Source organism: Phaenicophaeus curvirostris, chromosome 11 (assembly GCF_032191515.1).
Source record: "Phaenicophaeus curvirostris isolate KB17595 chromosome 11, BPBGC_Pcur_1.0, whole genome shotgun sequence".
NCBI lineage: Eukaryota > Metazoa > Chordata > Aves > Cuculiformes > Cuculidae > Phaenicophaeus > Phaenicophaeus curvirostris.
In genome coordinates, this window is record NC_091402.1 from 22,676,316 (window position 1) to 22,704,238 (window position 27,923).

Sequence of the window (27,923 nt, forward strand, 5' to 3'; positions counted from 1 at the left end):
GCGAAAACCACCCGCTGCTGCTGCCGAGGGGAGCAGTGTGGGTGGGTGGGCAGGAGGCACGAGGAGCAGGGGGCTGTGTGGGGCACAAACCGCAGCTGGCACAAAGGAGGCTCTGCCAGTTCCTGCCACAGCTCAGACCGGGGACGCCGAAGGCGAGTGGTACGGCCCCATTAGGCAGCAGCGTGGATTTAGTTCTGCTTTAATTGATAGTGAAACTTCATCTGTCCAGTATTGATTGTGGTGCTTCCTAGAAAGTGACAAGGAATAGTTTAAGGAGAGGCTTTTTGCCCATGTTACATGGACAGGTCTTCGTGCCCGTCCCTGTTCCCTGCTGCGCTTGGAGCGCTCTTCCCAGCAGACACTTATTTCAGCAGGTGTTGCAGACCGGCTGCTAGGGGGTGATTCTCCCCGAGACACTTGCATGGCACAGACTCATCCTTCAGGAACCCGCTCCAGCCATCCTCGAGCAGACAGAGGGGACTGCGACCTTGCGGCGGGGACGTGGAGACGGATGTACAGGGCTATCGCGGAGAGAGGATTTGATATTCTCATGAGTCGGGTGCCATGAATATTAAGACTCACCGACCTGGGAAGGGCCTGAGTAACTTTCCATCTCCCGACTGAGGTTTCACAGCTCCGAGCTGCTCTGGGGAAGGCTGAGAGAAGATCAATAACTGCCCTGGTGTGCCTTGTTAGGGACTCTCTTGACCTTGAGAAGCTTTCAAAAGAGTTACTGTTATGCACATAAAAGGTCGAAGGCAGCATAAATAGGCAAAGTGGAAACACAGAGAGGAAGCAGGATGAGCTAAAGCTGATGTAGTGTTTTATGGATATCAGAAAAGTTTTTGTATAAGTGCCAGAGAGCAGAAACCCCCAGTTTATTCACAAAATTCAGGTGTTCCTGGTTCTACCACAGGATTTTCTGCCTTTGCTTAAGTCAGACCCAGCAGCTGTGCTGGTGGTGCGTCACTGGAGCCCCGTCCCTCGAGGAGCCCTGTCTTGAACCCCGGCTGCTCCCGTGGGGTGCGAGGGCTCCTACGGCACAAGACCTCTCCCCTGCTCTCAGCAGGGGCTGCTGGAGCCTGGACAGGTCTCCCCATGGCAGATGCAGCACAAGAAGCCTGTGAAGGAGGTTGCATTGGAGGGTTGTGTTGGAGCAGCGTGCCCTGAGCAGCACCACAGGGACTGATGACAGAGGCGCGTGGTCCCCGGGCAGGTACCAGCAGCAGACGGTGCGACTGGTGGGACCATGTAAATCAGAGCCTTGGTCTGAAGGTGCGGTGAGCAGAGAGAGAAGCAGCTCTTGTCTTTGGAGGCGGCGAGGGGGTTTGGCTGTGCAGCTCCTGTTCCCACCCCCTGGGAGCAGGCACAGATTATCCTGATGTGCTCACAGGCCGTTATGCAACCTGGAGCTTCCTTCTTTCTGTTTTTTCCATAATGTGCCATGTTGGTACTTTATTTGGGAACATGTTGGGACACTTAATCGAGCGTTTAATTGGCTTTTTAACACTGGATTTCTGAGTGGGTTGGGAGGGAGGCAGCTTTAGGGCCGAGCTGCAGAAGGGATGCTTGGTTTTCCAGCTGTGATGGGAGCATCCCGGGCTGACTGTATCGGTGTTGATCCAACTTGCAGAGCAGCATAGTTTCTCCTGGTGACGCCAGTGGCATTTTGCAGTCGTATCCCACAGGCTTTAGCATCTGTGAAGGTCCATGGAAGAAAAATGAGAGAGAGGAGAGGGGCTTCTGACAGCGAAGTGTGTACGTGTGCTGGGGAAGAAGCTGAGGGTGATGCTGATGACTGGATTACCAGCTGGGTGCACGTGTGTTGGGCATCCCTAGCTCAGGCCAAGCTCTCGTGTCGACTCCCTCATCGAAACTGGTGTTTATAAAGCCCAAGGGCAAGGCAAGCGTGCATGGGCCACACAGCCTCGTGGTGCTGCGGGCACGTTGGTACCGTGCTGCTGAAGAAAGCCCAAACCTTCCTTAGCCGTGTTGCTCTTCTCCAAGGGCCAACAGGACCTGAAAGACAGTTTTATGGTATCTACAACTCAGCCGCTGTGGTCTTTCCCCCTGGATTCATGATGTTTCACATACTATGTAGTTCAGTCCTTGCCATGTGCTGGGATGCCCTATTTTCCTGACTTACACGTGTGTTGGGGCAAGCCATGCGAGGTGGGGACTATAAGAATTCATCTCCTGAGAAGAACATTGAGTGTTCAAGGAAACGCCGCTGGGCAAAGGGAGAAAATCTATGTGAAGAAGTGTCATTATCGGCGCGGTTACGAGTGAGCGCTTGGGAGCCAGGCAGCTGGCTGCTCCTTCGCTTTCTCTGTGAAATGGCTTTGCTGAAGGGTCGTAGCCCGATCCCCAACAGGGCAGTGACCCCAGGGGGGAGCTGCTGATGTTCTTGAGGGCAGAGAGGCCCTGCGGAGGGGTCTGGGCAAACTGGAGAGCTAGGCGATCACCAACCGCGTGGAATTTAATGAGGGCGAGGGCTGGGGTTTGGCCCTGGGTGGACGGAGAGACGGGAGCGAGAGGTGGGAGGGCAGCCCTGCAGAAAGGGGTCAGGGGATCTGTCCAAGGGCAACCGTGTCCTGGGCGCATCCAGCACGGCATCGCCCGCCGAGCCAGGGCGGGGGTTGTCCCGCTCTGCTCCGCACTGGGGGCACCTTTGGGCACCCCGCGAGAAACAGGATCTGAAGCTCCTGGAGAGCGTTGGGTATCAAGCCTTTATGGGCACTTTGACCCACCCAGGGGTTTAGCTGCTTTTTTATTGGTTTCAAACCCTTTGCATCCCTGCTGAGGTGGTGTCCAGGGTCTTCATTCTCATGGACTCTGACTTCCTCTGCCTGCATTTTATCCCCAGACCGTAAGAGGGAAAGGCACATCCCTGCATTTTCTGCTCCCTGTTCGTTTCCCAGGTTTCAGGGAACCTGTTCGATGCAGAACATCATCTCTGCCCCTGCTATTTAAACCGAAACAGCTTCATTTTCCTATGCGTCTGTTATTTTTTTTGCTATAAAATGTGCACAGCGGGAGCTGCTCTGTCGGGCAGAGCGAAAGCTGCGCTGCAGCGTCCTGGCGGCCGACACGGGGTTTAGAGAGGCTGATGCTTCCGTAGCCTCATTTTTCACACGAGGCTCTAAACCACCTCCTTTCCAATAATCAGAAGTTTAGGAGGGATTAGCAAGGAGGCGCAGTTATTAACGTAAGTGATTGTAATTATAAGCCAAGGCATTAGCATAGATGCTCATGCTTGATCCTGCAACGATTGCGCTTGTTTCCAGCTTCGATTTTTATTCCGTTTCTGCTCCCATGGGGGGTGGAAAGGCCTGTCCAGCGCATGCTGGCAACGTGCAAACCAGCGCTCGTGTTTGGGGCCGGGTCTGTCCCGTCACGAGGAGCTGGGGTGCAGTACGGGCTGTGCCGGGAGGTGTCACAGGGCAGGTGGGGGCTCACCCCATCTTCTCAGCTCGGGGCTGCTGCTGCCAGGCAGGTCCCCACGTGCTGCTGTCACGGTTCCCAGCTCTGCAGGGGCTCAGGCCGGAGGAAGAGCCAGGATGCTCTCTAGAGCATCTCCTGCCTCTCCGCCAGGGAAGATCTTGGGCAGCTGCCCTAGGAGGCTCAGCCATGCAGAAACCCACAGCGGCATCGGGAAAGGGAACGGTCCCAGCTCCCCCAGCCCCGCAGGCGGGAGGCAGCGGAGCCAAAGCACCTTCTCGCCAGAGCTGAAAGCCTCTGCGAGGGCTCTGCCTCTCTTGGCCGGGGATTATTTCAGTTCTGTTTGTGCCTCACCAGGCCGGTGCCGAGCCAACGCCAGCTGTCCCTGCCAAGTGGTGTTTGGGAACCGGGGCTGGCTTCTGTGACCATAGGTCCCCCACCCGCGAACCCCTGAGCCGCCGCAAAGCTCATCCTGGCTACGACCGTCAAAATGCACCAAACCCCCACAGCAGAGCACGGGGCTTTGTTTCAAAAGCCTTCTCCTCGCTTATGCTTTGCCTCCTTATCTTCCCACTGCCATCTGCTCTGCCTGCTAAAATAAGGCAGCGACTGTGGACAGGGTGTGCTGTGCTCAGGGGGCCCCGCGCCACCCTCCCAGGCTGCCCCGGCTCGGCGTGACGGCTCAGCGCGTGGAGACCCTCCGCTGGGCATCTTCTGCTGTGGCCCAGGGCAAGCTGGGGGCAGCCTCTGTCCCCACTGATTTCGTGTTTATCTCTCCAAAGCAGAGAGAGTGGTGCCCACCGAGAGTGGCTGCTCGCCTTGGATCCCCAGCCTGGGGATGCTCAGCTCTCCTGGGGCAGATGGTGACTTGTGGAGACCGGCCACCCAAATTTTAGACACTTAGGTGGGCCCTGAGGAGAAGGACTTGGGGTGCTGGGGGAGGAGAAGCTCACCATGAGCTGGCAACATGCGCTTGCAGCCCAGAAAGCCAACTGTGTCCTGGGCTGGATCCTAAGCAGTGGGAGCAGTGGGGTGAGGGAGGGGATTCTGCCCCTCGGCTCTGCTCTGCGAGACCTCACCTGGAGCCCTGGGTCCAGTTCTGGAGTCCTTAGTGCAGGAAGGACATGGAGCCGTTGGAGCGAGTCCAGAGGAGACCGCGGAGATGATCCGAGGGCTGGAGCACCTCCCGCACAAGGCAACGGACACGGGGCCACCTTCACCACCCTCCTCCTTGGCACAATGAAACATCTTGAAGGTAGATTTTTTTGCACCCAACAAAGTGAAAGCCCAGGATGGGGTGGGGCAGGTGTCACTCGGTCCCCACAGCAGAAGCGGGAGAGCAAGATCCAGCATCTCCTTTTATGTTTTGCCCAAAGCAAAGCCAAGACGAAAGATGAGTTTGGGTAGTGGGGGGAAGAGATTTTGCAGAGTTGGCCTGGAGATCCCATGGCCTTGAGTTAGCAAAGAGCACAACAAAACACTGGAACCCAGAGGGAGGATTTGGAGAAGGTGGAGATGCCTTTCGAAGGGATAAGAGAGCTTTTTTAATGTAGAGATCTGCTTTGGGATCTTCAGATCGCATCTCTAAATGCTTTGTGGATTCCTGTGCCATAGCTAGAAGCTTTTGGCCATTATTAGAGCCGTGACTGGGGTGTAACTAGCAGGCGGTCTCTGTTCGCTGACGTGAGTTTTTACTTACTTTGATTAGGATATTTTTAATTGTTTGGAGCACAAAGAGCACCTGGTTGCCAAACCTGCCGAAGCAGAAAAGCGTTGATGTCAGTGGGGTTTGGTTGACTTGGAGGACAAATATTGTCAAAAAAGCCCTAGTTTGGCAAAGGAATGAGACGTTGGCTTGGGAATAACCCCTGAGATGTGGCTGTGAGGATAGGACCCACACTGTGAGCTTGCTCCTGGCTCTGTCCTGGCTGGGGCCGTGTCCGGGCTCGGGAGCTGGACCGCCTGGGATGAGCGTGGCTGAGCGCCAGCCCACTGCTGCCGGGAAGGAGCCCCCGCGCTGCTCCGACAGGGCTCGCCGGCTGGCAGGGAGCTGTGAAATTCCCAGCTTTACATAATTTTCCTGATTTACTCGGAGCTGTTAAGCATGACCAACAGTCATCTGTTAGCTGAGAGCAAATAGGACAGCGGGAAAAGGAGTGCAAACAAGAGCGAGGCAGCAGTGTTTTTAACCAGTCTGGGTTGTTCTACAGGCTGGAGGTCGGATGGGTGTTGGCAGCCTGCAGAGGAGCAGGATTCTGCAGCGGTCCCGAGCTGCTCTTAGAGTGGAGCTACTTAAATTACTTAAAGGGTTCACATGAGGTGGTTCCACCTCAGGCTTCAGGGAGCCCAGAGGTCCCACGGGCATCTGTCTGTGCAGACAGGACAGCTGGGGAAGGAGATGCTTTCAAAGATGTAATTTAAACAGGGAGGGGATTCTGCCCCTCTACTTGGCTCTCGTGAGACCTCACCTGGAGCCCTGCGTCCAGTTCTGGAGCCTCAGCACAGGGAGGACGTGGAGCTGTTGGAGCAAGTCCAGAGGAGGCCACGGAGATGATCCATGGGCTGGAGCATCTCTGCTGTGAGGCTGAGAGAGTTGGGGTTGTTCAGCCTGGAGCAGAGAAGGCTCCGTGGAGACCTTAGAGCAGCTTCCAGTATGGAAAGGGGCTCCAGGAAAGCTGCGGAGAAGCTCTTGATCAGGGAGTGCTGGGACAGTACGTGGGGAATGGTTTTCAGCTGAAAAGGGGAAAATTGAGATGAGATTTTAGGAAGAAATGTTCTCCTGTGAGGGTGGGGAGGCCCTGGCCCAGGTTGCCCAGAGCAGGGGTGACTGCCCCATCCCTGAAGATGTTCCAGGCCAGGCTAGATGGGGCTTGGAGCCCCTGATCCAGTGGGAGGTGCCCCTGCCCATGGCAGGGGTGGGACTGGATGGGCTTGGAGGTCCCTTCCCACCCAAACCATTCCATGATTCTATGATTCAGTGATTCTGTGATCATGAAATAGTTTCAAACCCAATTTGCTGCTGCCAGGCTGGTTTGGAGATGAGGGGACCAGGGGCTGAATCGCTTGTAGTAGGAAGGAAGCTGAAAGCTCTTGAAGACGCAGATTTTCTTCGGGTTTGGAAGTAAGTGGTGCTGCCTGAGAGACACTTGGGGCTCTTTGCAATTTAAAAAAGAGCAATCAGACAGCTTGAATCTGCTTTTATCAGATGCAGAAAATTGTTAGTTGGATGGTTGGATATTTTAGTCAACACCAGTGCCTATGAAAAACCAAGGTTTTGATTAAATCAGACTTCTATGATAAACTTAGCTTTTCTTGGATTTTTTCTGTTCTGTTGGAAATAGGAATAGAATATTATGTTTGTTTCCTGCAGAGTTTGGCCAGGTTTCTCTTCGCAAGCATTATCTTGCTGCAAACTTGAAATCCTCCTGATACAGATTCCAGCGGCTCCCGAAGAGAAATTTCATCAATCGTGCGTGTGAAATAGCGACGTGGCCACGGGAAACGCCTTGCACCCACGCGCTGCCAGCGCATCCCTGGGGGTTCAGGTCAGTGGCAGGCAGGACAGGGGCTGCGCTGCACCCGCCGCGCGTCTCCTGGGCGTTATTGCAGGGCTCTTATTATGCAGGAGGTGTTTGGAGATCTCCTGCTGCTGTTAACCTTGGCTGAGAAATACATCTCGATAATGGGGGCTGTTAAAGATAAGGCTGGCTGGCAGGCTGATAAATCTCGTTAAGGAGTACTACATCACGGAGTAAATTACAATGCGCGGCCGGATCGATTCAAACAAAAATGAACAATATATTACTTCTTTATCGGTAAAGGGAAAATAGACGTCTGTCTGTGCTGGCGGGGTTTGGAGCTGAGTCACGATGAGGGTGGAGAGGCCCAGGCTGCCCAGAGCAGTGGTGGCTGCTCCATCCCTGGAGGTGTCCAAGGCCAGGTTGGATGGGGCTTGGAGCCCCTGATCCAGTGGGAGGTTCTCCAGCCCTCAGATCATCTCCGTGGCCTCCTCTGGACTCACCTCAACAGCTCTGTGTCCTTCCTGTGCTGAGGACTCCAGAGCTGGACCCAGGACTCCAGGTGGGTCTCACCACAGCCCTCCCCATGGCAGGAGTTTGGAACCAGATGGGCTTTAAGGTCCCTTCCAACCCAAGCTGTTGTGTGATTCCAAGCTGTGGCCTCAGCAGCAGGGCTTGCTGAAAAGATGTCCTTCTCTTCCGTGTGGTTAAATGATGGTCATTGCCGTCTGATCTGCAGCAACCATAAATGATCCAGACAGCTTTATAAATGTCACGCTGGAGCAAAGTGGGAAAACTGGAGCTTGTCTTCCCCGGGACAGCCATAGCTAATCTTTGAAAACCAGACCAAACCCTCTGCTGCTTTAATACCGTTGGCTGGATTTTATTGTGAAGAGAAAATCTTCTTAATTCTTCATCCATTTGGATCCAGTCTCTCAGAACTGAGCCGGTGGTTAATTTGGCTCTTTCTTGGAGATAAAACAGAAAGAAATAGTAAGGCTCAGTGAAAAGGAAAACGAAAAGCACTTCAGCATCTGATGTTTGCTCTCTTATTCCTCCTATTTTCTTCCTCTTTGTGATTTTCCTTTTCCTGTAATACACAAGTGTCACGCTCATGTGTTTCCTCCCGCGATGGAACCCATGGGTGCCCGGCCTGGATGTGTTGTGTCTCCTGCTTCTTGGAAAAGATGCTCCATGCTGAGTCTGTCCCAAGGCAGGGAAAGCTCCATCTTCCATCGCGGAAGGGGACATTGGGTAGTGGTCAAGGTAGCAGGAGGTGCGTGGGGGTAGCCAGTGGCCAGGAAAAAAAAGGAGGACGTCCAGATTGGAAATAACAACAGAGATAAATGAGTATCATTTGGCAACCATGTGAAATCAAGGTTGTGTTAAATCTGAACCAAAGTGGTGAGGGATGAGCTGGGTGGAAAGCGATGAGTGAACTTGTTGATTCAGAGTGAGGATGGCCATTCCTGGTGGTCACATCCGGACCAAAAACTAGTCTTTTCTTCTTCACGTAGTAGCACAAAGGATGTCCCATGTCCCACCTAGGGGTGGTGAGCCTCCGTGTCTCACCTCCTCGCCATCTCTAGGCAATTCTGCTGGTGCTCATCCCCAGCACCACAGCCGTGCTGGGAGCTGGTGCCCTTGCTTCCCTTTCCTGGTCTATCGCTGCTTTATTGCAGAGTTAGCGCAGGGACACCGGTGCTCACCAGGCCATCCCCGGGGCAATGGATGCTCACCTGCAGCCCTGGGAATTGGTCCCGTGGCTTTTAGCTGAGCCAAAAGCATCCAAGTGCTCTCCTCAATATCCTACTGAATTTTTTTTAAATGTGTTTTTTTTAATCAACTGAACTGAAAGGAAATATGTTGAGTGGGGAGGGATGTCTATATATATACCCTGCACCAGCACCGGTTTCCAAATTTTGGACAGCTGTGTACCCTTTTTTAGCAGCCCCTTCACACAGCCCACACGGCACCCAGGCTCTCGCAATCGGGCTCGTTTGGAAATACGCTTCCTTGATTGCAAAATAGTTTCAATGCGTTGACTGAGAAATATTCTTGTCGTTCGAAAAGATTCTTCTTGGAGCTCCAGAAATACAGAAGGTGCTTTCTGCTGCAGCAGCTGCCCTGGTTTTGGAGGTGGTGGGAGGTGGGCAGGGGCAGGAGGGGCTGCGGGAGCCTGGCTCGTGGCTGCGACGGCACAAGGGTACGGGTGCTGGGCTGCTCTGGCGCTGGGCTCTGCCCGGAGCTGCTGGCTGGATGCCGGAGCTGGGGGCGTTATTCTGGGGTCCTGGCTGGACAATCCAGACAGGGTAACCTCCTGGCCCTTTGAGTCTGGAGTTTCAAGGTGAACTGGTTTCCCAGCTCTGTAGAATGAATCACTCTGCAGAATGGTAGAATCATGGACTGGCTTGGGTGGGAAGGGACCTCCAAGCCCATCCAGTCCCATCCCTGCCAGGGGCAGGGACACCTCCCACAAGATCAGGGGCTCCAAGCCCCATCCAACCTGGCCTTGAACCTCTCCAGGGATGGGGCAGCCACCCCTGCTCTGGGCAAACAGAAAACATTTGTTCCTAAGCTCTCCTCTCAATCTCCTCTTCCACATTCCAACTCTCCTACAGCCATAGAGGCTCGGGCCGCTCTCTCCCTGCCGTGGTGGCGTCACCAGCCCAGCCAGCGGCTGCTGGGGTAGAATAAGCTGGACTTGGCAAGAGCACAACAATTCCTCGAAGGCGAGTGGAGGGGCGCGTTGCTATTACTCATCAGTCAAAGAACTGCCGCTGGAATAATCCTCTGTGGGCTCTGCGGCGCGTGGGACCGCAGGGAGGGAGGCTGTGGGCACCGCGGGGCTGTTCCTCTGAGCCCCAGGCTGCGCAGGGTGGGGATGCATCCCCGCTGCGGCCGGGAGCAGGGATGGAAAAACCTGGCGTGAGGCACGTGCAGGGGGAAAGAGACTGTAGGAACCCCGTGATGGCCACTTCTGCATCTGGGTGTTGCCCATCTCCGCTCTGCCGTTTTCACTCCGTGGCGCTGGGGGAGGTGATGGGTGGCTGGGCAGATGCCTCCTGCTCCAGGTCCCCTCTGGGAAGCCTTGGCCAGAGGCTGGATGCGAATGGAGGGAGTGCTGGGGCGAGACACGCGTCTCCTGTGGCTGCTGTGGAGCCAGGGAGCTGCCGCTGCCTGGGGCCTTCCCTCCCGGCCCAGCACTTGGCCATCACGTGCGGCGTGTCCCATCTTCTCTGTGTCTTTTTCCAACCAGGAAAGGTCCCGGCACAGAGAAGAAGAGGGATGGAGCGGAGCAGATGGAGGCAGAAGAGCTCTGCAACGTGGAGCTCATCCCACCAAGCTCATTACCCTGCGCTGCTTTTAATCACATTATTGCGACGTGAAGGCCACCGATACATCACCCACATCTAAAATAGAGCTGGGGAGGGGCTGTCGGCTCCGTCAGCCTGAGAGAGGCCGCAGGAACAGATAAGAATAGGCTGATGCTGGAAAGCACATCACTGGGTCGCTTAGTCAAGTGCTATATTTAGGAAGGGATTGAAATAACTGCGCTGGTTTTCATCGGGGCTGATCTGTGAGCCCTGGTTGCACTGATACTTGCCCAGTTAATGGTAATGAAATCAATTAGCGCGGAGCAGTTGGCAGCCAAGAAAACTGTGGCGCTGGGCTCTGCCGGGAGCTGCTGGCCGTGGGTGCTCTGGCTGGGTGCTGGAGCCGGGGGGTTTGTTCTGGGGTCCTGGCTGGACAGGGCACCCTCCTGGCTCTCCGTGCAGAAACCTCCGAAGCAGCACGCCTGTGCCGACATAAATGCCATCAGCAAGCACAGGGAGCTCTGCATCTCGCTTCTAGGGGATTTTGAGGGTGCTTTTGGGGAGGAAAAAAGGCACAATCAAGGCAATAGCATACCCTGCCCTGTCGCTGCGGTGGTGTGTGAACATGTGTGTGTGTCACCCCTCCTGGGGCCAGTGCCACCAGACCCCCCTCCGGCCTCTTTCCACCGGCGGCACAGCTCCAACGAGCATCTCCTGTGTTCGTTCCATCTCTCCTCCTGATCTCTGGCACTTCCCTCGTCTCAAATCCCATCACTGCCTCAGCCTCCTCACAGAGATAAGTGCTGGGGCCGAGGTAAAACCAGGCCCATCGTTATTTGCTGATGGCACGCGAGGTTTGAAATGTGCTTTGTGAAGAGGCTGTGGTCGGCACCATGATGTGCATCCTCGCCTCCGTAGACGAGCATCCCGGAGAGGCGGCTTGGTACGGGTTAGCACGCTCCTAGCTCGGTTGTGGGGGCTCGGAGAAGCAGGTTGGTATGAGTTAGTGCACTCTTGCTTGGTCGGAGGGGTTTTGTGGGGGTGTGTGGTGCCTCCTGGTGCACGGAGGTGATTTGGAGGGGCTCGGGAGAGCTGAGCTGCGAGTATGGGCTGAAAGCGAGGGGCGAGCAAACATCAGGCCGCGCTCTGGCAGCATCTGAAATGAGTCAGAGCTGGGGTCTGAGTGGGGAGGCTGCTGGGCGAGGGAGCATCGGGGCTGAGGGGAGGGCGCAGCACCAGGCAGGATGGAGAACCTGCCAGCAAAATTCAATCCCTTTCGTTTAAAGCTGTGCTAAACCCTGTTCCCAGTATGGACAGTACCTGAAGGGGGTACCAGAAAGCTGAGGAGAGACTGTTTACAACGGCTTGTAGCGATGGGAAGAGGGGGAATGGCTGTAGATTGGAGAGGGGCAGAGTAAGACTGGACATAAGGAGGAATTTCTTTCCTGTGAGGGTGGGGAGGCCCTGGACCAGGCTGCCCAGAGCTGTGGTGGCTGCCCCATCCCTGGAGGGGCTCAAGGCCAGGTTGGATGGGACTTGGAGCCCCTGATCCATGAGAAGTGTCCCTGCCCACGGCAGGGGTGGGACTGGACGATTGTTAAGGTCCCTTCCAACCCAAACCATTCTATGATTCTATGACAAACTTGTGGTGTTCTCAGCACCAGGGTGCTGAGTATTATTTACAGATTACAGATTATTTCTATATTCTCAGCAGCAGGGTGCTGAGTGCCAAGGTGCCTGGATGTCAGGAGCCCTCCTAAGCGGGAGCTTTCCTGCAAGTGGGGCTGAGAGGAGTGCTTGAGAAGTGATTTTATGAGGTTCTTGTTAATTTGGATCTTGATTCAGATACCAGAAGTGTTTTCCGTATTTTGCAGGCGCCCATCTGTCCCAGCGCCGAGCCCGGCACAGGCCTTGTCAGCAAATAAATGAAATATTCTTGTGAGCTTCACCGCCCTTACTGCCGGGAGATGAGATCTGGCTCGCAAGATCCTGATACCTCATGCTGCTTATCTTATTTTGTACAGAGTTTTGTCCTGGTGTTTCAATAGATATCAGTTTGATTGTGTAAGATTATACCATAGAACATCAAGAACTGGGCAGAGTCACGGGGATGATGTTGCAGGGAGCGCTGGGAGGAAGAGCACGGCCGTGCGTCTGCCAGGAGCTGGAGAGGCTGCAGCGAGGGGCTCGGGAGTGATGGGGACGGTGGGACTGGCAGCCAGGAGCTAACTGGGGAAGCTGGGAAGCCTCTGGCACTTTCAGCTCCCACCGAGGCTCTCAGACCCGTGGGGTTCATGAGCAGCCGTGATGCTGAAACTCGCTGGCTCCGTCATTAAAAGCAAACCCCAGTGGCGCTAGGGGATTCAGCATTTAATTAACTTGCCAAGCAATACGGTTGACCAAAATTACATGGGAAGACTTCTATTTTAGTTAATTACCGTTTTGTTCTTGCCCATTAGTAAATTAAAACAATTGCAGGGTAAAAGGCAGCAGGGGCTGGCGAGCGCAGCAGTGGCCACCTGCCAGCGGGTGCCAGAGCTCGAGGGGATCCCGAGGCACCCCCGTGCATGGGGACCCCCAGCCCGCGCTGACCCCGCACCCCATCCTGCGGGAGACCTGGGGTCTGGTGGCAGCGGCGCGGGGCTCCCCGGTGAGCAGGGATGCTCACGAGGGAGGGAGGGCAGCTCAGCAATCGCCGCCCCTTCAGCAAAGCCTGCGTTCTGCATCCCACGTCTCTGAACGCCTCGGTGTGCAATTAAACCCCAGGATGTCGTTACTGCTCGGGTGCGACGTGCTGAGCGCAGCTGCCCGCTCACAGTCGCTGGCCAGGGCTGCCCCGCACCCTGGGCTCCATCCTGCACCGTTTCTTCCTCTGGAAACCTCCTTTTTGTCTAACGGCTCTGCAAGTGCTGGTGATTTGGGGGCAAGGAAGGCTGGGAGGCGAGGGGTCAGGGCAGTGACCCTCCTGGGGATGTAAGCTGATAACCCAACGCCTTCGCCCCGCTGCTGCCCAGCTGGCCACTTCCCAGCGCTCCCCGCTGTGCCAGCGCCTCTTCATTTAAGACAGCATCTCAGGCGTGCTTTGGTTTCATCCCTCTTTTTAATTATTGATGCTTTCCTTCGCCTGGAGCCCGCTTGGCATCCTGGCAGTGTTGCCCATGCTCGCCGTGTGCCGCAGTCCTCACCGGCCCCGGCTCCCCATCGCCCGGGCTCCGTGCGGTTACACCCCCCGTGCCCACCGCCACGGGGCCTCCCCGGGCAGCAAACCGCAGCGTCGATCAACCCCCATCCCAATCCTCATCAGGGCCGTGCTTTCCAGCATCTTTAAGCACGGAGACGCAGACAGGCGCTGCCGTGCCTTTGCCGTAAGCTCCTTACCCGCTTACGGCCCCGGCGAGGGGCACCCGGTCTAAGTGGGCATCCGGCGGTTTGGATGTTGAAGCACTAAATAGAGCCTAATTATTATTATCTTCATGGGATCTGGTTAATCTTGATGGGGATTTACAAGCTGTTAGCAAATCGGCCGGGCGTTGAATGTTTGCATTTTTCTCAGGGGCCGCTTAATCCTGTTGGCTGGGAAGTGCCCGTGGCCGAGCTCCGCAGACGGGGCAGCTGCTCCGGAGCCGATCTCTGGTTTGGAGCAGAGCTGCTGCAGGAGAGCCAAACCCTGCAGGGCCACGGGAGGACAGCTTGTTTGTCACCGCAGAGCGTGGGGCACTGGCTGCAGGACACCTCAGACACAGCATCTTCGCTGAGCCCCAGCTCTTAGCGTCCAGCAGCACAGCAGTGGTGGTACCTGGTATTGGTGGGGCTGCAGAGGGCTCTTAAAGACAGGATCTGAAAGCCTGGAGAGGTTTGCCAGAGGTGTTCCTGCTGGGCACGGTTGGCTTTGCGTGTGTCCACGTTCCCACAGCTGCCGCGGGCAGGATTTCGCACCCTGCCCGGCACGTGTAGGAGCAGGGCAGCTTGCAGCTCCCGCTGCTGGAGGCTGTCACTGCAGCGAGTGCTGCGATGCGATGGCAAGCGCTGCGCTGGCTGCTGCGGCACAGCCTGTGCTCACAGCGTACACACAGCTCCACACGGCGCCGGCTGCTGATGGGGATGGGGCCTCTCCCACAGCTGGGAAGATTCAGTTTCCCCTCCGCTGGTTTTCTGCTGTCCAAGGCTGTAATGGCACGGTGATTTTCCACAGGGATTCAGATTAATGCGCCGGGTGCTGGGCTGCCCACAGTGTGCGCTCGCAGCCCAGAAACCACCCGTGTCCTGGGCTGGATCCTAAGCAGTGGGACCAGTGGGGTGAGAGAGGGGATTGTGCCCCTCTGCTCTGCTCTGTGAGACCCACCTGGAGCTCTGTGTCCAGTGTTGGAGTCATAGAATCATAGAATCACCAGGTTGGAAAAGACCCACCAGATCATTGAGTCCAACTATAAAGTCCTCAGCACAGGGAGGACATGGAGCTGTTGGAGCGAGTCCAGAGGAGGCCACGGAGATGATCTGAGGGCTGGAGCACCTCCTGCATGAGGACATGAGCTTCCCAAGATGCATGGTGGGACATCGCAAGCATGGTTGGTGTCCCCTCCAGGCGGCGTGTTAAGGGCCTGGACGTGGCAGGCTGGGTTGTTCAGGGTGGGTTGCTCTCCTCTGGTTCCTGCAGGACCAAGCTGGGAGCTGGCACGACGAGGGAGCGGCAGAGAGGACCAGGCGGGCGTGAGCTCTGCCCCAGCGCAGCCCGCCTGTCCCCAGGGCATCGCACCTCCCCGTCCCTGCTGGCACTGGGGAGGGAGCTCCAGCAAAGAGGAACAGGATTCTTGAGAGAAAAATGAAAGGCTCTGCCATGAGGCAGGGACTGAATTTGTGTCACGCAGTCCCATTTCCTTCTGCAGTCTGAAGTAATTACACAGCGGAGCGGGGCGAGGAGATCTGATTTGGAGGCGCAGCAAGGAGAGCGACTTCTGGAATAAAAGAAGACAAATGCAATCATTAAGATAGAATAGGCTGCACTTGGCCATTAATTAGACTTTCTCTGTGATTAAGCAGTAATTAAATATTACCATGCTGAAAGGGATTCTTTTTATGGCACTCTGAATCCTGCTGTGTTCCTAAGATGTTCGTGTGATGAAGGGGCAGAGGGCAGGGGTTGCTGTGCCGAGGTGGGGTGGCAGGGAGGATGTTGGACACGTTCCGCGTAGAAGCCGTCTCTGCTCCCCAAGAGCCCAGGCTAGGTCACTGCTCCTGGCCCAGACCCCGAAGGGTGGCCACCCTGGGCTTTGGGAGCAGCGGATCAGCAAAAGAAGGTGCTCAGGAGAAGGACTTGACGCAGCAAACCCAAAAAGATTTAAGGTGATGAAACACCAAAAGGGAAGGAAATGTCAAGCCCCTATTCCTGGACATTCCTGGGCAGGTAAAAATAGCCCTTGGACAACCTGGTGTGGGGAAAGTGCTTCTGATCTCTAAATGCAGAGCCCCTGCCGTAGCCCTGCAGGCTCCCTGCCACTCGCAGTCCTGCTTATGAGCTGCTTTTTCCAGGTCATAAAATGACAGCTCTCGCTGAGAATTTCACTAGATGAGATTGTCTTGTTCCTTTCCTGCACAGCGTGTTCTTTGGGTAATATCTTTGAGAAGTTTTTGCCTGCTTGTGTACCCAGTATTTTCTGATAACCTAGATAAAAAAGATCATTAAGTGTTATGATTTTGCTATTAAACCTTTATTGTATCAAGGAAAACAAATCCGAACGAGAGAGGAGCTGTAAGGAGCCCGAGCTGTGTTAAGCGATGGTGGCAACCTGCCTTCATTGTTTAATTTCACTTAAAAGTGAGGGAATTTCATTTAAGAGTGAGTTCAAAGGAGGCCATGGAGATGATCCAAGGGCTGGAGCACCTCCCGCATGAGGACAGGCTGAGAGAGTTGGAGTTGTTGAGCTGGGAGAAGAGAAGGCTCCATGGAGACCTTAGAGCAGCTTCCCGTACGGGAACGGGGTCCAGTGAAGCTGGGCAGGGGCTCTTGATCAGAGAGGGCAGGGACAGGACAAGGGGAACAGTTTGAAGCTGAAGGAGGGGAAATTGAGATGAGGTCTTAGGAAGAAATGTTTTGCTGTGAGGGTGGGGAGGCCCTGGCCCAGGCTGCCCAGAGCAGGGGTGGCTGCCCCCTCCCTGGAGGGGTTCAAGGCCAGGTTGGATGGGGCTTGGAGCCCCTGATCCAGTGGGATCCCATGGCAGAGGGTGGAACTGGATGGGTTTTGAGGTCCCTTCCAACCCAAACCATTCTATGATTAAAAATGAAACACCAGCAAGGCTGGAGATGAGGAGAGCTGGTGATGCTGAGGTGATGTGGGAGTGCGAGATCCCTGTGTCGTAGCCATGGTTCCTCTGGCTGAACATACTGGGGTCTGGACAAGGGTAGGGATAGGTTTATATTGGATGGTTGGTCTTTTCTTCTAGATGGTTTGTAGGGCACAGCTCCAATGCCACACTGCGCTCTGCAGCTGCACCAGCGTTTTGGTGCTTTCCTGCTCGCTGCTTGGCCTCTCCAAAGCCCGTTATTTGGTTCAGGCAGGCGGAGTCCTTTGCACCATCACCGTGCATCCCATCAGCTGAACTTCTCGGTAAGGTCCCTACTAGGACAAAGTTTCTGGAGTTTTAACTGCACTTTTTGTTTCTGTGTTTTGCAGAAGAATGAGTGGCTGTGCTTGAACTGCCAAACCCAGCGGCTGCTCGAAGGCAGCCTCGGCGACCCTGCCCCGATGCCACTGCCTGCCCCGAAGCAGCCGCCCTCCGGCTCCCCACGGCACCAGCCGCCAGCCGCCAGCCAGCAGCAGCGAGCGCCCGTGCCAGTGCCCGCTGAGCCAGTGGCCCCCGCTGAGCCGCAGTCCTCGCCCGCCAGGAGCCTTCGCGCCGCCGAGCAGAGCAGGACCCCGAGCCCTGCCCCGGTGGAGAAGCAGCCCCCTGCGCCGGCAGAGGCAAAGCCACTGCCCAAAGCTGCCCCGGAGCCTTCCCGAGCCCCCGAGAGCATCGCGCCAAAGGGGAAGAGCGCGACCCCCAAGCCGGAGGTGGAGAGCAAGGAGAGCCGGGCACCCCCCGAGGCGCCGCGGGCGAAGGAGCAGGAGGTGAGCTCTCGGGGTGCGTCCAGCCCCGTGCATCCCTGGGGACCGCATCCCACCCGGGGCTGGTGCCGAGCCCGGCCTCCGCAGGCAGCGATGCTCAGAAACGGGCTGATTCTAAGTCAGAGCAGAAACTGTTGTCGAGGCCATTTGCCTTAGGAAATGCCTTTTTGGGAACCGCTGAGCTCAACACGCTGCTGTCTCAGCGTTCCCAGACTGCTTAGGAGCCTCGCGGGCTCTGTAGCAGCGTGCTGGCATTTGCCTCTTTATTAGGACTACCTCGGTTTGGGCACAATACAATGGTTGGGGTCACCTTTAGCCTCTGGATTTGTTTGAAAATAATAAAAGGGCAGTTCAATTTGTCATTAAATGGAAAATCGTTTCACAACGTTTCATGTTGTGGGCATTTCATCAAACTCCTAATCCCACCTTTTTGATGCTCCCAGTCCTCCCCGTGCGGGCAGCTCTGCCCTCGCCTTCTCCCCAGGGAAGGGCACAGGGCCGTCCGTGCCCCGCGGCACACGGCTGGGGCTCTGAGTGGTGGGCACTGAAAGAATCGATATTGCCATTAGGCAGCCTTCTCGTGTTGGTTATTGGGGGAGGTAACGCTGATGGGCCAGGTTTTTGAAACGTATTTCTGAGTCCCACAATGCCTGCGCCCCTGGGGATGTTTGCTGTGCCCTGCCCTGCTTGCAGCACGCCCCGTCGCCTTCGTTAGCGCACAGACAGATTGCTGAGCCGTGGCGAGGGCACTCGGGGCAGCCCCAGACTTGGTGCTAGGCCGGCTCCCAGCGCCGCCCTGGCCTTCTGTGCCCTCCCCAGGGCAGGATTTGGGGGGGAGCGGCTCCGGTGTCGGGGTCTGACGCTGCGTTCTCCCTTGCCAGCAGGATGGGAGCAAGCCTTACCCCCCGGACCTGTCCCGCAGCCCCCAGAGCCTGAGCGACACCGGCTACTCCTCCGACGGCATCTCCAGCTCGCAGAGCGAGATCACCGGGCTCGTGCAGCAGGAGGAGGAGAAGCTGAGCGGCACCGGGCTGGCCGGGCAGAGCCCCCCCAGCCCCTCTGAGCTCACCAAGCTGGAGAGCAGCATGCGGCCCCTCCTGGAAGGCCAGGGTGCCCCGCCGGAGCCTGCCGAGCGCGGCAAGGGGGAGCCACAGGATGAGCAGCGGCAGCGGCCACGGTACCTCTCCATCACCCCCGAAGCCTTTGACTCGGACGAGGAGCTGGAGGACATCCTGGAGGAGGATGAGGACTCGCTGGAGTGGGAGAACCAGCGGGAGCGGAGGGAGAGCGCAGAGTCCTCGGACGAGTTTGGCAGCAAGCTGCGGCACGACTACGTGGAGGACAGCAGTGAGGGGGGCTTCTCCCCAGTGCCCCCCAGGCCCACGGGCCGGGAAGCGGAGGTGAGTGATGAGGAGTTCATGCGGAGGCAGATCCTGGAGATGAGCGCGGAGGAGGACAACCTCGAGGAGGAGGAGGAAGGCGGCTACGGACACACCAAGTACAGTCTCCCCAAAGCGGGGCAGAAGGCCGACGCAGAGAAGGGAAAGGAGCCAGCGCCAGCCAAGCGTCGCCTGCCGCACAGCCCCGGCAGCCTCTACAAGGAGGAGAGGAAGGAGCTGGAGACAGCGGAGGGTGACGACTTGAGCACGGCCCAGGGCGGGCTGCGGCGCTTCAAGACCATCGAGCTGAACAGCACGACCGGCTACGGGCGGGAGATGGAGATGGGCCAGGAGGCAGACGCCAGCCTGGACCGGGAGCCCGAGCTGGAGATGGAGAGCCTGACAGGCTCCCCCGAGGAGCGCTCCCGGGGCGAGTACTCCTCCACCCTGCCAGCCACGACACCCAGCTACACCTCGGGCACCTCACCCACCTCCATCTCCTCCCTGGAGGAGGACAGTGACAGCAGCCCCAGCCGCCGGCAGCGGCTGGAGGAGGTGAAGCAGCAGAGGAAGGCTCGGCACCGTTCACACGGCCCCTTGCTGCCCACCATCGAGGACTCGTCTGAGGAGGAGGAGCTGCGGGAGGAAGAGGAGCTGCTGCGGGAGCAGGAGAAGATGCGGGAGGTGGAGCAGCAGCGCATTCGGAGCACGGCACGCAAGACCAAGCGTGACAAGGAGGAGTTGAGAGCCCAGCGGAGGAGGGAACGCTCCAAAACACCCCCCAGCAACCTCTCTCCCATCGAGGATGCCTCTCCCACCGAAGAGCTGCGGCAGGCGGCGGAGATGGAGGAGCTGCACCGCTCCTCCTGCTCCGAGTACTCACCTTCCATTGACTCAGAGGCCGAGAGCTTCGACGCGGTGACCTCCAAGCTGTACAAGTCGGGCAGCGAGTACAACCTGCCCACGTTCATGTCGCTGTACTCCCCGACAGAGAAGGTGGAGAGCGGCCCCAGCCAGCCTGCCAGCAAGCCCCTCAAGAGCGCAGAGGAAGCCTACGAGGAGATGATGCGGAAGGCAGAGATGATGCAGAAGCAGCAGGTCCAGCAAGCTCAGCCAGCCGTTTCCTACGGCAGCACCTACCAGCAGGTTGGCTACTGCACCACCGGGGGCCCAAACGGCTTCGAGTACCAGTACACTGAGGAGTACAGGTACGACAGTGGCCCCACGCGCTCCTCCCAGCCCGGCTATCCAAGCGCCCTGCCCAAGGCCGGAGGGGTGTACGAGGAGATCCTGCAGACCTCCAAGAACATCTCCAGGATGCACCAGTCCTCCTCCTTCGACCTGGCCCTTGAGCAGGGAGAGAAGGCGAAGGGGCCGGAGGAGCCGTACCCGGAGAAGCACTTCCTCAATGCCGAGAGCGCGTACGCTGACCTGATGAAGCAGAACGGCGGTCCCCTCACCCCTGGCACCAGTCCCACACAGCTCTCCGCTCCCGTCTCCTTTTCTGCCTCCGACAGCAGCACAGCCAAGGCCATTCCCGACGTCCGTGTCACCCAGCATTTTGCAAAAGAGGGGCAAGACCTGGCCAAGCTCCAGAGTGCCCCAGAGGCACCCGGCCTGGCGTCCAAGGCTGCCACCACTTCTTACGCCTATGGCAAAGGCACCGTCACGGTGACGACAGCGGCGGGTGGCCCTGGGACTGCATCGCGGAGCTACGGCTCCCCAGCTCCAGAGGGCCCGTCAGTAGCCAGCAGAAGCTACATTCCGTCAAAGAGCACTGTCAGCTACGGCTCGCAGACGGAGGACGCCGGCAGAGGCAAGGCGGTGGTGGAGATCAGCGTGCAGACGGGCAGAGAGAAAGTCCCAGCCGCCAGCGACAGCAAGGCCCCGCCGCTCAAGACGTACCCCTTCTTCAAGAGCTCCAGCCCCCCGCTCTCACCCACCTCCCCCACGCAGAGTCCCACCCGCACCGCCAAGGCCACAGCGGAGTTTTCCACGCAGACGCAGAGCCCCCTCCTTCCCTACGAGGGTCCTACGGCCGGCCCCGCCGCCTCTTCCCCCATGGTGGCACAAGGGACGCAGACGCCACACCGGGCGGGCTCGCCGCGCCTGACCCGGCAGCCGTCCTCGCAGGACTCCCCCTTCATGCTGATCACGCTGGCGGCCGACGCGGCCAGCCAGACTAAGCCCACCAGCTCTGGCTCCTCGACATCCCCCACCACGTCTCCCACCAGGCCGAGCCGGCAGCTGCCGGTGCACGGCTACAGCCAGACGCCGGAGCCGGAGCAGCTGCCGGGTGCCTACATCAGAGCGCAGCCGGCGAAGGAGCACGCCCAGAAAGCACCCGCTGTGACTTCAGCCGCTGATGGCATCGCCGGGCTGTACGGCTGGGGAGCGCTTCCTGCAGAAAACATTTCCCTCTGCCGCATCTCCTCCATCCCCGGCACATCCCGGGTGGAGCCGGGGCCCAGGGTGCCGAGCACTAACGCTGTGGATTTACGGACCGCACTGAAGTCCGCCCCCATCATCATCACAGACCAAGGCATGGATCTCACCTCCTTGGCCACCGAGGCCAGGAAATACTGCCTGACCTTGGACCACCTCCCGAGCCGGCAGTCCACGGCCATCCAGCCCCTGATCATCAATCTCAATGCCCAGGAGCAGCCCCACGCCATCATCGCTGCAGCCAGCACCGCCAGCCTGGCAATCGCCTCCCCCGTGCTCCTCTCGCAGCAGCCCAAGCAGCCTGTGGTCTACGGAGACCCGTTCCAGAGCCGCGTGGACTTCGGGCAGGGGACCGGGAGCCCGGTGTGCTTGGCGCAGGTGAAGCAGATGGAGCAGGGCATCCAGGCAGCCACTGCCAGAGCCAGCGCGGCGCCCAGCGGCAAACCTGAGCCCGCCGCCCCCGCCCAGACCAGGTTTGCGAGGTACGGCATCCCAGGCCAGGTGGGGAAGAAGGATGTGCTCATCCCACAGGGCGGTGGGGCGCAGAACGTCGGCGGCCTCCCGCAGTCCTTCCCGACAGAGCCAGGCTTGGAGCTGTACCGGGCCGTGCCGGTGGAGCTGAAGAGCCAGAGCCCTCTCCTCGCGCTGGGCAGCAAGAAGTCGCAGGTGATGATGGTGCAGATGGAGGAGGCAGCAACCGGCCCGGTGACCAAAGTGCTGAAAGAGGAACCCCCGACCAACGTGCTGGACCTCACGGGTGTGAAGCCAGAGAGCCAGGTGGCCTGCTGCGATGTGGTCTACAAGTTTCCCTTTGGTGGCAGCTGCACCGGTGCTTTCAACCCCACCTCCAAGATGCCAGAGAAGAAAGCCGGAGAGGCGCCGGTGCCCGGCCGGAAAGCCAGTGGACCCCTCTATGGCAGCAGAGAACCGGAGATGCCGGAGACCTTCCCATACCGGGAGCAACCAGCCCCAGCAAACGCACTCTACGAGGAGCAGAAGTTTTATCCTACTGGCACCTTCGGCCGCCTTTATTCCTCCATGTCGGACACGAACATCTCTGAAATTGGAATGAGCTACTACCCTATGAAGGGGGATCATCCCTTCCCGTCGGCAGCGGGCGATGCTGCCGTGGACCTCAGCACCATGAAGCACTCCTACAGTGTGGGCTTCGCTGAGGGGGGTTACCTGGGGCAGGGGCTGCAGTACGGCTCCTTCTCTGACCTCCGCCAGCCGGCAGACCTGCTGGGCCACCCGCTGCCCATGCGGAGGTACAGCTCAGCCTCCAACATCTACTCTGACTACCGCTTCTCGCCCCGGGGCGACCTGGCCAGCTTCCAGGAGTCCAGCCTGGCCCACTACAGCGCCACCACGGCGCGCGAGATCAGCCGCATGTGCGCTGCCCTCAACTCCATGGACCACCAGTACGGGGGCCGGCACGCCAACGGCCCCGACCTGCTGCCCTACGGCCCCGGTGCCGGGCCGGGGGCCGCGGCGGGGCTGGCGGCTCAGCAGCAGGGCCCCGCACCCCCCAAACCCGGCGGGATGTACAACCCCACCTTCCCCGAGGGCCGGCAGGGCTTCGGCAGCCTGGCCCAGTACAACGGCCCCGGCGTCCGCCTGGGCGCCGTCCGGCAGATGCTCCCTTCGACCGCCACGGTGCGCGCCGCCGACGGCATGATCTACTCCACCATCAACACGCCCATCGCCTCCACGCTGCCCATCACCACGCAGCCGGCCTCGGTGCTGCGGCCCATGCTGCGCGGGCTGTACCGACCCTACGGCCCGGGCGGCGTGGCGGCTGTCCCGCTCGCCAGCCTGGCCCGGCTGCCGGTCGTCACCCCCCGCGTGCCGCTGGCAGCTCAGGGCCTTTACCGCTACCCGGCGCCTGCCCGCCCGGCCCCGGGGGCCTCCGTGATGGAGACGCCCGTCTACCTGGGCAAGGCGGTCAGCACGGCAGCGCCGGGCACCGCGCCCAAAGCCCCCGCAGCCCCCGCCAGTGGCGGGCAGAGGGCAGAGCCGGCGGGGGCCGCGCCCCGTGCCGAGGGCCCGGCAGCACCGGTGGCCGGCAAGGAGAGCGGGCAAGCGGCCGCGGCGCCCAAGGCACCGTCAGATGCGTCTCAGCGGGAAGAGCGGGAGCGGGAGGAGGAGCGGCAGCGCAAGCAGCAGGAGCACGTGCTGCAGCTGGAGCGGGAGCGCGTGGAGCTGGAGAAGCTGCGGCAGCTGCGGCTGCAGGAGGAGCTGGAGCGGGAACGCGTGGAGCTGCAGCGGCACCGGGAGAAGGAGCAGCTCCTGGTGCAGCGGGAGCTGCAGGAGCTGCAGTGCATCAAGCAGCAGGTGCTGCAGCAGCAGCAGGAGGAGCGGCACGCGCAGCTGGCCCTGCAGCGGGAGCAGCTCGCCCAGCAGCGCCTCCAGCTTGAGCACATCCACCAGCTCCAGCACCAACTGCAGCAGCAGCTGGAGGAGCAGAAGCGGCAGAAAAGCGCCTTCGCCGAGCCTGCCGCCCGCCCGCCCGAGGCGCCCGCCGAGCCACCGCGGGGCACGCCGCACAACGGGCAGGCATGGCCCCCGCCAGGCCCCGCGGCTCCCGACGGGCCCCCCGGCCCCCGCTACCCTGCGCCGCAGCGGCCGCTCAGCAGCTCGGCCTCGGACATGTCGCTGCAAGCCGAGGAGTCCTGGGAGCCAACCCGGGGCATCAAGAAGAGGAACTCGATGCCGCGGCTGCGGGACGCCTACGAGAAGGAGGCGGTGCGGGAGGCCTTCGCGGCGAGGAAGACGGCGGACAGCAGCGTGCAGACGGATGAGGAGGATGGCGAGGAGCGGTACCTGCTGTCGCGGCGGCGGCGGGTGCGGCGCAGCACGGACTGCAGCGTGCAGACGGACGAGGAGGACAGCGGGGAGTGGGAGCAGCCCGTGCGCCGCCGGCGCTCCCGGCCCTCACGGCACGCCGAGGCCGGCGGCGAGGGCAAGGCAGAGGGGGCAGCCCGCGGCACGGCCAGCGTGGGCATCCAGACCATCAGCGACTGCTCGGTGCAGACAGAGCCTGACCAGCTCCTCCGCGTCTCCCCCTCCATCCACATCACCACCCACGACCCCCGCGTGGAGATCATCAAGTACATCTCGGCCCCGGAGAAGACGCAGCGGGGCGAGAGCCTAGCCTGCCAGACGGAGCCAGAGCCGGCCCCGCAGCCCGGCGTCGTGGTGCCCCAGCTGACAGTGCCCACCACCATCCCACCCTACTCCACCAACATCCAGATGGTGAGCACGGGCCCGCTGGACCCCCACGCCGTCCGGCAGCAGACCCTGGGCAAGTTCGAGAAGAAGAAACCGGATCCCCTGGAAATCGGCTACCAGTCCCATCTGCCGGCTGAGTCCCTGTCCCAGCTGGTGACCCGCCAGCCGCCCCGCTCTCCCCAGGTCCTCTACTCGCCCGTCTCCCCGCTCTCTCCCCATCGCCTCCTGGAGTCGTCCTTCGCCACCAGCGAGCGGCTGAACAAGGCTCACGTTCCCCCGCAGAAGCACTTCACCACCGACTCGGCCCAACGCCAGCAGACGCTGCCGCGCCCCATCAAGACCATGCAGCGCTCCCTCTCCGACCCCAAGCCCATCAGCCCCACTGCCGAGGACGCCGGCAAGGACAGGTTCTCCCTCTACCAGCACGCGCTGCTCCCTAGCACCCAGGTACGTCAGCACGGGCGACAACCTTTCCCTTGGGGAGCGGCTCCAGGAGGCACCTCGGGACGTTTTGGTTTCGTTAGCACTGCGGCAATTAATATTTTAAAAGGCTGGCTTCCTGCAGCAGCTGATGGCAGCTGGCGGGCATGGATGCTTGCACCAAAGCCGGCAGCCGGAGGGAGGCCCTGGAGCTCCACTGGCTACACAAACCCCCTCAGGGGTGGGAGCTGCTGCTGGGTGGCAGAATCAGGGCTGTCCCCTGCCCCAGCCGGGTCCCCTTCATCTCCTAGGGAGCAGTCACCACACACAGTTTGGATGGCAGTGGCGATTTGCCCCCACACACTGAGGTTGCCTCAGGCTGCCCGGCACCCGCAAAGAGCCCAGGGCAGCAGCAGCCCCGGCCACAGCCCCAGCCCCGCTGCCCAGCGCCCCGGGATGGGAAGCGCTCTTTGCAGCAGGCAGCGGCGTGCACGTGGCCGGCCCGGCACTTGGCTGGCTGCCACTCCCGGTAATTACTCACGGAAAGCGCCCTGCCTGTTACTTCCATCCTATTTATCGTGCTTTTACATAAAAGCCGCGTCCTCGGTGCGTGGGGGAACACGTGCACAGTGGGCTGCCTCGCCGTAACCCCGGCACGTGGGAGGAGCACCGTGATGTCATGCGGACTCAAACGCGTACCCCTGACCAGGTGTCCCTTGGCTTTGCAGGTTGGGGGGCTGCAGTCGAGCCCGCTGGCACGCAAGGTGAAGCGGACGCTGCCCAGCCCGCCGCCCGAGGAGCCCCACGTGCCGCTGGCCAGCCCAGCCGCATCCCAGCTCTACCTGAGCAGCCTGGCCCCCAAGGCCACCGCGCCGGTCACCAAGGCCAGCCTGCTGAAGGAGCTGGACCGTGACCTGAAGCTGGTGGAGCACGAGGCCACCAAACTGCGGAAAAAGCAGGCGGAGCTGGACGAGGAGGAGAAGGAGATCGACGCCAAGCTCAAGTACCTGGAGCTTGGCATCACCCAACGCAAGGAGTCGCTGCTGAAGGAGCGGGGAGGCGGGCGGGACCACCCCTACCTGCGCTGTGCCGGGGACCGCCGTGACTACCTGTCCGACAGCGAGCTACACAGCCTGCGCCTCGCTGCCTATGACGGCGCCGGCTTGCACCCCGCACCCGCTGCCCAGTACCCCGACTTCACCGCCGCCGCTGCCTCCTATGGCGCCTACCCGTACCCCGCCCCGCAGGGCCCCGCCGCCTTCCCGCCCGCGCGCCTGCAGCCCCCCCAGTACCCCGCGGCCAGCACCTCGCAGGACGGCCTGCCAGCAGCCCCGCTGCCCGCCTTCGCCTCGCCCAGCGCCTTCCCAGCCCCTGGCACCACGTACCCAGAGCTGGGCACCCCGAGCCAGCCGGGCTTCCGGCCCCAAAACCCCTACCAGACCCCGAGCGCCTTCGCTGGGGCGGCCGCTGTGCCCGCGACGCAGCCTGCCCTCTTCCAGAGCCTGGCAGAGGTGCCCAGCGGGCACCAGAAGCCTCGGCAGACCTCGCTGGCTGACCTGGAGCAGAAGATCCCCACCAATTACGAGGTCATTGGCACGGCCACCAGCTCCTCCACCGTTCCCGACGTCACCTTCAGCGCCACGACAGCGAGTGGTGGCTATGAGCAGTACAAGGCGCCTGAGGCCCGGCCAGCCGAGAGAGCCGGCGTGGCGCAGGGCCCCTCCGCCAGCTTCTCTTCTGAGTCCCTCTACACCAACCTGGAGCAGAACATCCCCCGTAACTACGTGATGATCGAAGACATCAGCGAGCTCACCAAGGAGAGCCCGGCGGTGGAGGGGCAGAAAGCGGAGCCGTCGGGCACGGGCGCCGGCAGCCGCCGTGGCAGAGAGAAGAGCGAACTTGGGGATGCCGAGAGCTCCGGCCGGCCCTGCTGCTATGCCAAAGCCGAGGAGGAGTCTGAGGAGGACATTTACGACCACCATGGTCCCGACCATCGAGGGAAGAACAGCTATCACCGCGGTGTGGAAAGCAACGGCAGGGTGTCAGGAGGCTCCACCGGTTCGTCCTACTACTATGGGGATGGCGAGTACCGGTACTCGCGGGCGGACAAGCACAGCTCCAGCGCTGCACTGCCGAAGCACTCGTCCAAGAACCTGGCACCCGCCGTCGTCTCCTCAAAGCGCAGCAAGCACAGGAAGCAGGGCATGGAGCAGAAAATCTCCAAGTTCTCCCCCATCGAAGAAGCCAAAGATGTGGAGTCAGATCTGGCGTCCTACTCAGTGACAACCTCGGTTGGCAGCAGCAACGTGGCCTCCAGGGCCAAGAAGCTGCAGGATGAGATCACCTACGGCCTGAAGAAGAACGTTTATGAGCAGCAGAAGTACTACGGTGTCTCCAGCCGGGATCTGGTGGACGAGGAGGAGCGGGTCTACTCCGCCAGCAGCAGAACTCGCTCCTCTGGCTACGGGATGGAAAAGTCCTCCGGCCGAGAGGCGGGTGGCCGGAGCAAGTCCTACGAGCGGGAGGGCATGGAGCGCTCCCAGAAAGGTGGCTCCAAGCCCTCGTCCCTCAGCATGAGCCAGAGCCGGGGGCGGGCACCCATCCGCACGCAGCCCTCGGAGGAGGAGAGCCCCGTCAGCCCCCTGGGGAAGGCGGTGGGGGGGTCACGCGCCACGGGGGGGCCCGGCTCCCAGTCAGCGGGGGACCCCTGCTCCCAGTTCTGCTCCAGCCACTCATTGCCTGATGTGCAAGAGCACATCAAAGACGTGCCAAGGAGTCACTCGTACAAGCACGAGGAGGGCTACGGCATGGACGATGCCCATTGCGTCGTCTCGGACAGTGAAGGTAACGGCTCCCCGTGGTGACCACCCCAGAGCATGGCGCTTCCCCGGGGCATGCCCGTGCGCTCGTACGCAGAGACACTCTCACCGCCTCAGTTTGCTTGACACGTGCCTTCCTCCCCCCGACCTCGGGTGTTTGGTGTTATCGGTCCCACGCGGTGCCTCGCCGTGCCGTGCCGTGCCCCGTCCCTGCCGGCGCAGGCTGTCCCCCCCACGCGTGCCCGCTGCTTGC

At 60.0% G+C, this 27,923-nt stretch overlaps 1 protein-coding gene across 6 annotated transcripts in view; it reads left to right on the forward strand.

Moving 5' to 3' along the window:
• BSN (bassoon presynaptic cytomatrix protein) overlaps positions 1-27,923 on the forward strand; it is a 77,701-nt gene that overhangs the window by 46,472 nt on the left and 3,306 nt on the right. For 4 of the 6 annotated variants that reach the window (XM_069865585.1, XM_069865587.1, XM_069865590.1 and 1 more), the window contains 3 exons: positions 16,945-17,379; positions 18,258-24,878; positions 25,580-27,695. In XM_069865585.1, the coding sequence (XP_069721686.1) occupies positions 16,945-17,379; positions 18,258-24,878; positions 25,580-27,695 (9,172 nt within the window). The remainder of the gene's footprint in view (positions 1-16,944; positions 17,380-18,257; positions 24,879-25,579; positions 27,696-27,923) is intronic. The other 2 variants (XM_069865586.1, XM_069865589.1) reach the window with 1 other exon arrangement.